This window comes from Choristoneura fumiferana, chromosome 4 (genome assembly GCF_025370935.1).
Source record: "Choristoneura fumiferana chromosome 4, NRCan_CFum_1, whole genome shotgun sequence".
Taxonomy (NCBI): Eukaryota; Metazoa; Arthropoda; class Insecta; order Lepidoptera; family Tortricidae; genus Choristoneura; species Choristoneura fumiferana.
In genome coordinates, this window is record NC_133475.1 from 21,755,102 (window position 1) to 21,764,496 (window position 9,395).

Below are 9,395 nucleotides of genomic sequence, written 5' to 3' on the forward strand. Positions count from 1 at the left end.
TAATTAAAAGCATTCCTAGACGAACTCAAAAAAATTTTTTCAAATCGGTTTATAAATGACGGAGTTCTGAAGTAACAAACATTAAAAATACAACCGAATTGATAACCTCCTCCTTTTTTTTGAAGTCGGTTAGAAATAAATGAATGTCTTCTGAAAGTAAAATGAGGCAACTTAAGGATTCAAGGGAGTTTCCCTTCAGGGCCCGACTTATTTTTCCACACTGTATATCTTGGGAAAAATTACAGAAAATTCCGATAACTTTTCCAACTTTTTGGAACCTTTCGCAACTTGCACATATGTACAGTCAAGGAAACTGAATTGCGTACCAGGGTGGTACCTTTGAGCTACATATATCATGTTGACATCCCATACATTTTCCAAAGAAATTATAGCAGAATTGATTATGAAAAGGTTTCACCCTGGTACGTGAACCGTGAAGTCACCAGCATTAATATCTGCCACTTCGGAGCGTGCAAAAATATCTGACTCGTCCTTCCGGCCCTAGCAATAGAGCCGTATGAGATATTTATGCACGCTTGTTGTGTCTGATATTCGTGCTGGTGACTGTACCACAACACTTTAATACATCCATACTAATATTATAAATGCGAAAGTATGTGTGTTGTATATTATTCCTTGTTGTCGAAACGGAGCGACGGATCAACGTGATTTTTTTGGCATAGAGATAGTTTATGGGCCAGAGGCTGACAAAGGCTACTTTTTTCCCGTAAAAATGCACAGTTCCCCAGGGAACAGCGCGCGAAAACCAAATTCCACTCGGACGAAGCTGCGGGCAAAAGATAGTACAATATACCACTAATGAGACCGAGGTGATGATGAGGAAGACCACCAAGTAGATGGAAGGACGACATCTGCCGGCAGGCAGGTGGTGGATGAATGCAAATGGCAATGGTTCGTCAAGCGTGGAGAAAGGGAGAGAAAGCTACGTCCGAAAAAGGGCGAATTAAAGGCTGCAATGATGATGATGATATATTATACACTTCATTCGAAAAAATATATAATTACAAATATATAAGTAGCAGATTTCCTAAGAGTCAATGCGTACAGTAATTTTTTTTAGGAAAACGGAGCCAAACCTGATCTAGAATTTGTGTTGATTGAATCTCCTTTTAACAACGATGATCAATGCAATAGTCTTTCAAATGGATTTAAGGTAAGTTAACAGAAATATAAAATACAAAACAGAATAACACAACAACACACAATTAATGTGAATAGGTACTGGAAGAATTATAAGCCGTAAATCGAATACAGCTTTTATAAAGCTAGACCTGTAGAGCCTAATGCTCCTTCATTAGGCTCATAAATTGCAAATTTGCAACTTTGCAATTAATGAACAATCTAATTTTAATCAATAAAATAAGTGACCTAACCTAGAGCCCCTAGAGGTCGCGGGTGAACAATAGTTATTTGTTATGCAAGGGTGGAAAGTAACTGTTGGGCACGAGTTATATTGAAACCCGAGCAAGCGAAGGATTATAGGATATTATAGGATAGCAAAAGAAGATATTATTTTAGTACATTTTTCGTACATTTTTTTCTGATTCACAAGATATTTGAAAAGTTGACTGCTTCATAGTGAAATAGATAGCTCCCGCCAGGAAGTATCCTTCCTGGCTGTGACAGATTGATCATTGTTTTCTCGTAACTACGTGTAGTACATTTTTTTTAATAAGCGTACAATTAAGTACATTTTTCGTGCATTTTTTTGAAGTGTGTTTGAATTCCATACGACACCATGTCACCGCCAGGAGATATGACACACTCAGTTATGTGTCCCGATCGTCTCGCCATCTACGCCGCGGCCTGCCTTGCAGTCGGTTGTAGCCAAGTGGCATCCGGCAGATATGCCCGGCTCAATCCCATTTAAGCTTGACGGTTACCTTCCCAACATCAGCGATTCGAGTTTTAGAGCGCAATGTGGTATTTCGGATTCGATCAATTCATTTAAACCACAGTATCTTTCCTCCCCACTCCATAACTCGTTGGCAAACCTTGAGTTTGGATATCTGGTTCTCAGTAAAAGACCATATTTGCGCACTATAGGTCAGGACGGGCAATATACACAATATGTCCACGAGTTTACGCTACAGTGTCAGGGGAAGGTCTTCATGTGCTCTTTCAGGGACCAGCTCTTCTAAGCATTTTCAAGGCGTCTTTCTATTTCCCTTTCCTGCCTGTTGTTGAAAGAGACTACTTGGCCTAAGTAGATATACTCGTCGACATAGTGTATTGTTTACCCATGTATTTGTATCCTAAGTTTCGTAGCATTGGTCATGATTTGGGTCTTTGACATGTTCATCAACCTAAACTCAAGGCTGGTGGTGCTAAGATGTTGTAGCAATTTCTCAAGTTCTTGAGCCGATAAAGAGAATAGGACAATGTGTACGGCAAAGCGAAGATTACGTTTTAAACTTTCGCTATTTTCATTCATAGTCAAAATATCACGCACAGGACTTGTACTTGTGTGTGTTAGCGTGATAAGTCCTGTGCGTAGTATTTTAACTAAAAGCGGAGATTAGTCAATCTCCCCTCACAGACGAGAATTCCTTTGAATTCCCAAGAAACGGCCAAGCTCTTGAAGACTTTTTCTAGGACGCAGTTGAAGAGTTTGGGAGACAGCAAATCGTCCTGTTTCACGCCTTTTTATTAGATCGATGACATTTGTTTATTACAGTTTTTTTTCAATATTTTTCACAAACTTTTTCAAAAGAGGTTTTTAAGTCACCCGACGGGCTTTGTACCAGCACTCTCTGTGGCTGTACAGTCACGTCTAAAAGTATGTATACACAATAAAAATGAAAAATATGTAGCCACACATTTTCATCATAAATATGTATCTATTACTGACACCAAAAATTTGTATTCATTAAACTGTTTCAGTATTATGTAATCACAAAATGCTTCAGAAAGTTGCATACTTAAATAAATTCATTTAAATGTATCCACCTCGTAGGCAAAAATAAGTATACATGAATGGGTACCACACCAATTTGGCAAATATTTGTATACGCCGTTTGATTCATAAATATGTATCCAGACTGCAACAACAAACCTTGTCTGACTGGCATAGAATCGTAAGTTGTATATTTAACTGATTTGACAATTCACGAAAACAGTGCGGACTTGTCACTGCATACGTCTATCTCACGATTATTCTATGACGCACTTGACAGTCCTTAGATTGAATTGACTTGTAAATATTGAGTATTTCAGTTTAGGGTCATTCTCAGAAAGGTGCACTAAGCATTTTTTTGTTTTTATTTTAATTATATTGTTAATTGTTAGTGGTAGAGCCGCACTGTAGCCAGTTCTTTCTTTCTCGGTTTCGACGTGATACCGGAACAGACAGAGTTACTTTCAATTCATCACTCCATAGTATAAAACAAAGTCGCTTTTTTTGTCTGTACGCTTAGATCTTTCAAACTACGCAACGGATTTTGATGCGGTTTTCACAAATAAATAGTGTGATTCACGGTGTCTATGTATACCGTAACCGTGTTGTGCCGGAACGGGTCACCAGAAGGTATATAATATTATTTTAATGGAGTATGGATTCGTAGTATGTATGTCCCTGCCCGCATGCAGGTTACGAAAGAGACAGACATGTAATCTTAACAAAACAGTAATTCTTCAAAACGAATTAAAATATCAAATCGTGTTTACATATTTATGAATCAAACGGCGTATACAAATATTTGCCAAATTGTGTGGTTATATGTATATGGAACCCATTCATGTATACTTATTTTTGCCTACGAGGTGGATACATTTAAATGGAATTTATTTAAGTATGCAACTTTCTGAAGCATTTTGTGATTACATAATACTGAAAAAGTTTAATGAATACAATTTTTTGGTGTCAGTAATAGATAAATATTTTTGATACAATGTATGACTACATATTTATGAACCTTGTTTTTGTATACATATTTTTAGACGTGACTGTACGAGTCAGAGGGGTCTTAACAAATGAACCGCTAAATAATTTGCCCAATTATCGCAAGATCTATATAATAGAACTTTTTTTTTTTGTAAAGATCTACGTGCATCATCCTGCAGACATGCCACAGTCATCTCTGTACTACTATGCAGCGATCCCGGGACAAGTCACATCGCTAGCTCTGAAGTTTAGCGTATTGAACACTACATCAAGCTTACGGAAGTACGAATCTGAACAGTAAGTACAATTTTAATTTTACACAATTTGGCCACATTATAATATACTACAGGTAAAGTAAAACTAAATAAGATAGTTTGGCGGCAAAATATGTGCAAACTATGTTTAGAACGTTATCTTGGCTCTAGAAATGAGAATATGCTGGGTTAGTCTCACTTCGTCTAAAAAGAACTGTCTATGTAGCATGTGGTCTAAAAAGCAGCTGGTCTAAGTAGTCCTACAAAAATTTAGGTGTCTTTTCCCTCCCAGGGTGTGGGCAGGGGAAATTTTATGCAAAAAGTGCAAATGCAAATTTTACAAACTAGGTTTCATTGATGTTTATATATTGCCACCAAAATAGCTATTTTTCCTTATATAAACAGATAGCGAGTGAAGCTATTAGCAAATTCCATCCTAAGGGCAGTTGAATCCCACAGTAAAGTTGACTTCGATGTTCTACCGCCCATTCAAAAAAATATAAGACCACGAAAATTGAGGCGGTCAAAACGCTCGACAACTGGCCCATTATAAAACATGAAACATACACACACATCCATAAGTGCATAATGTAGGTTTTTCACTTCTCATGCTCGTAAAGTTCGTGTTTATGCTGTATCTAGGCGACATAAAATGACTTGTTATGCTCTTGTGCATAAAGTAAAATCTTCGTCTAAGACCAAGGTAATCCAGGTAAAGATTCTATATTTTTTTCGTAATTTTTAATTTGTATAATACTAAAATTAATCAAATAAATCAATTAAACTTAGTATTTATAATTATATAAGTAATGCATGAAAAATAAAAGGTAACTAGTAAGTGAACCATGTGTCCACTCTTGTTATTAAATAACATTCATTCATCTCCTCGCAATCGAAATGAAAAGCAGTGTTAAACTCGAGAATTAAACCCATTTTCCTCTCAACTTGTCTATCCACCCTCGCCTCGCCGTACCGGCTCGGGTGGGTATATGAAAGTCTCGGTTAAAATGGCTCGTTTGATGTTCTTGTTGTACAATCTACTATTTCTTCACAGGCGTCAATGTTACTTTCCCTGGGATCGCCACCTCGATTACTTCAATATTTACACTCCCAGCAACTGTCGGCTAGAGTGCCTCTCTAAATACACCTATAAGAGATGTAGTTGCGTTTGGTTTCATATGCCACGTGAGTAATTTTGCTATTAGTTTGATAATTACTAGAAATATGTAAGCAGTGTGCGACTTGCACCTCCTAGAGGAAAGACTACGAATTAGTCCGAAACATGTAACAAACATGGAACATTCACTCAATTGTCTATTTTATTTCAATACGAGTGAATCCTACGTACGGTAGTTTCATGTTTAAAATTAAGCAGTCCCACATCTCTTCGTTCTACGTTTCTCTTTAAACCACCACAGCAGGGAAACATGTTCAAATGATATCAAGATCACGTACTTCCATATCCTTTATAGTCTACTGTTTGCCTGGACATCTGTTTGGAAGAGTAACAGTTCGGTGATTTTCTTGGGGCCTACACGTTTGGGATGTCCTGTATCCAGAAGACAGTTCGTCAACACAAATAATTAAGAAATGATTCTTAATGCGGCTCGCATTAAATTTTATAAAATACGTCATTTATTTGTTGCCCGCGAAGGAATGGATATGATAGGTATACTTATAGCATAACTTACGTGGTTAAGGTTGGTATTAAAGAAGGATTGCGTTTAGGTAGTTGTTAATGTGTTTACTTGCCACACGGCGCTTTGCTTTAGTTGTGTGTGTGTTTAGTTGTGTTTAGCGTTTGTTTTTGTTGTTTGCTTTAGCTGTCTTTTTTTTAACCAATTACGGCATAGTATTTTACAGCGTTATATTTTATAGTTTGACACTTTTTACAGATACAAACAGCTCAGAACTTTGTACTGCATCAAAATGGTCTTGCGTTACGAAAGCGATAGGTAAGATTTTAAATCTGTGTGCCTCCTGCTAAAACTAATACAACTCAGAAAGTGTTTCTTACTTACTAATTTTACTTGGCAAAACCCTTTTTAAAAACACCTTAGTTACAAACTATGTTGGAAAACTAAATGTAGTTTAAACTAACTGATCTATTGACTAATGTTTTGTCATCGTATTTTGTCGGAAAAGTTTGTATTTGTTTTGCTTTCTCAACTAGTTTGTTTACTGAAACGGGTCTCCTTCGTAATCTATAATATCGTTTGTCCTAAACTCAAATGCCATAACACTTTTGCCATAAACACTTTTGCCATATCATACTTTTGCCATAATAATCATTTGTCATAATGACCTTAACGTCCTAATAATCTTAAGCCATAATATCACATGTCCTAATACTCTAAATCCTTAATATGTTTTGTGCTAATACAGTAAGACATAAAACTTAAGAGTTATAATATTAAATGCCATAACAGAGCACTTGTTGGCAAACAGCGACTTGCAAGCCAGAAAAGTAGATTAGGTTAGAACTGAGACCCAACAGTGAGGAACCGGTACCAGAAAAGTAAGTAAGGTTAGGTTAGAACTGCGACTCCTACAGAAACGAACCGCAGCCAGAAAAGTAGATTAGGTTAGGTTTGGTTAGAACTGCAACCCCTGCAGAAACGAACCGCAGCTAGAAAAGTAGGTTAGGTTAGAATTGTGACTGAAACTATTGAGTAAGCAAGATAGGTACAAACTTTTTCGACAAAATACGACGGCAAAGAATTATTCACTTCACTTGATTTGTAAAGCTTTTAAGCCATATAGCCGCCTCACAATTTTAGTTTACGTGACTTTTTTTTTACTCTTTGGTTCTGTGGCGACTATTACTTTTACAATTTAACATTTTAGACGAGTTGGCATCCAGATCGTTGAAGTTCAAGATGGACGAAACATGTAACTGCCTGCCCTCGTGTGCCAGCGTGCAATACGATGCGGAAATACTAAAGACAATGTTTGATTTCAAAAAAGCTTATATAATTAACAGAACAGCGTACGACAAGTCACAACGTAAAGAGGATGAGTTTGAATTTTTGGCCAAGTACGTTAAATCAAACTACATAATTCTAGCCGCGCAGCAGTTCATGATGCTTAGACAAAAAGTTAAGCTTAAATAAGTCAGCAGGTGGTAGGACGTTGTGCAAGGTCCGCCCGGATTGCTACCACCATCTTGCTCACTAATCCTGCCGTGAAGCAGCAGTGCTTGCACTGTTGTGTTTCGGCGTGGAAAGTAAGACAGCCGGTGAAATTACTGGCACTTGAGGTATCCCATCTTTTAGGCCTCTAGATTGGCAACGCGTCTGCAATGCCCCAGGTGTTGCAGATGTTTATGGGCGGTGGTGATCTCTTACCATCAGGAGACCCACTTGCTCGTTTGCCATCCAGTCGAATAAAAAAAATCATTGAATTATATTCAATGCAAGACTGGTCTTTGGAATCTTTTTGTATTTTTTATTTCAAGTCCAAATTTTGTTACTTTTACGGTCATCCCGTAAAACCCACATCGAAAATACAAACTGAAACATAGATCCACAGAAAAACCAGAAAAAGAGACCAGATCCTCGGCATTCCGTGCCACGTGCTATACCGCTACACCACCACTGGACCTTCAATGTTTTTTTCTCCGATTACTTTATTACTAGTACTGCAATTTCATGTTCTGTGTAACAAGAACATGCAAGTTGTAGGTAGTCATTTCGTCTATACATATTGATAAAGAAACGATACGAGTAAGTACGTAGGTAATTATAAATAAAATAAGCACATGAACACATCATATCAGCTGAAAGACGTCCACTGCTGGACAAACACTTGCCTCAAAAAGTTTCACAACGGGCGGTCTTCAATTGCCCCCATCCAGCTTCATTCCATTTGCGGTCGCCATTCCAGACCCTATACTATGAAGTGCAAAATTCACGCTAATATTATTTAATATGTGAGTGAGAGGGACAGTACGAACTTTGTAGTAGCCCCCCTGAACTAAAGTTTACTGCCCGCTTCAGTCTGTAATATTTTCTTAAAGAATTAAATTTAGTAGATTAATTTATAAAGAAAGAACGACAGATTGTTCTTCTCTTCTTTTTCAACCTTTCACCACCCAATGCTGAGTGTAGGTCTCTTCTAATGCACGCCACACACACTCTCAACTGATGTACGACAGACTCGAATGTCAACAATTAATTGTATTAAAAACTAAGAGAGTTAATAGACTGTTCATTTTAATAAATACATTTTGAACTTGAACTTAATCCCTTTACTGGCAGCATCCTGAGTAAGAGCAATAATAATAACGTTAGTTAATATTTTAGATACAACATCTCGAAGGTAGAGATGTACTTTAAGGAGCCCCAGTTCGTGTCAATGCGTCGCTCGGAGCTGTTCGGGCTGACGGACTTCCTGGCCAACTGCGGCGGGCTGCTCGGGCTCTTCCTCGGCTTCTCCTTCCTCAGCCTCATCGAGATCTTCTACTTCTGCACACTCAGGTAACTCCAGCCTACATCATAAAGAACTTGCTTACTTGAAACATTAATTCCATTACCACACTTTCCTATATGAATCAGATGGTAAATTAGTGAACTAGACATTGTTCTTATTTGCATTTACCATGAAGTGAGAGTGACAAATTGCTGTTTAGTTTAAATACGGAACCCTAAAAAGGCATACAACTTATGAATACCAACTACATAGTCTACCTCAAAAAAAAATTCAAATGGAGTCAAACATGACAAAATTTACCTAATGAATTTACCTATTAGCCTTAGTCTGAATTGATTTTTTTGTGGCTAGATAAATTATCTTCTAGTAACTTAACTAGTTAATGACTACAATGACATTAATTACTCCCTTATATTACTATGTTACAGATTATGGTGTACACTGAAAAAGGATATCAAAATTGAGAAAAAGAGGTTTAAAGAATCCATGTATAAAAAGTAACTTTACACTAGTATTTTTATTCAATAAAATGTAATCAAAATTATTCATTGAATTTATTAAGTATTTCTATCATCTCAATTGCACGTGGTTGTTTGATGTTCTCAATAAAAAATATATACATAGTTACTTAGTTTCTTGTTTCGATTTAAGAGGTTATTTGTAGAACATTTTGTTTTTAGAAATTTTACTGTTCAATGGTTTAGACTATCGCACTCGTTACTAATTTTATAATTGAAATTCGGCATTTGTTCCCCGTACCTTGATTCTCGTCAGTCATCTCAACTTTGCCGAAATATAGAGCTTCT

General features: G+C 36.9%; 1 protein-coding gene across 1 annotated transcript; it reads left to right on the forward strand.

Moving 5' to 3' along the window:
- Nucleotides 1–1,010: 1,010 nt before the first annotated feature.
- Nucleotides 1,011–9,090, forward strand: LOC141427148 (pickpocket protein 28-like). The gene is made up of 7 exons (XM_074086382.1): nt 1,011–1,174; nt 4,062–4,201; nt 5,213–5,343; nt 6,054–6,113; nt 7,006–7,195; nt 8,463–8,636; nt 9,018–9,090. The coding sequence occupies exons 2-7, from the start codon at nt 4,086–4,088 to the stop codon at nt 9,088–9,090; spliced, it is 744 nt and encodes a 247-aa protein (XP_073942483.1). The 5' UTR covers nt 1,011–1,174; nt 4,062–4,085.
- Nucleotides 9,091–9,395: the final 305 nt, after the last annotated feature.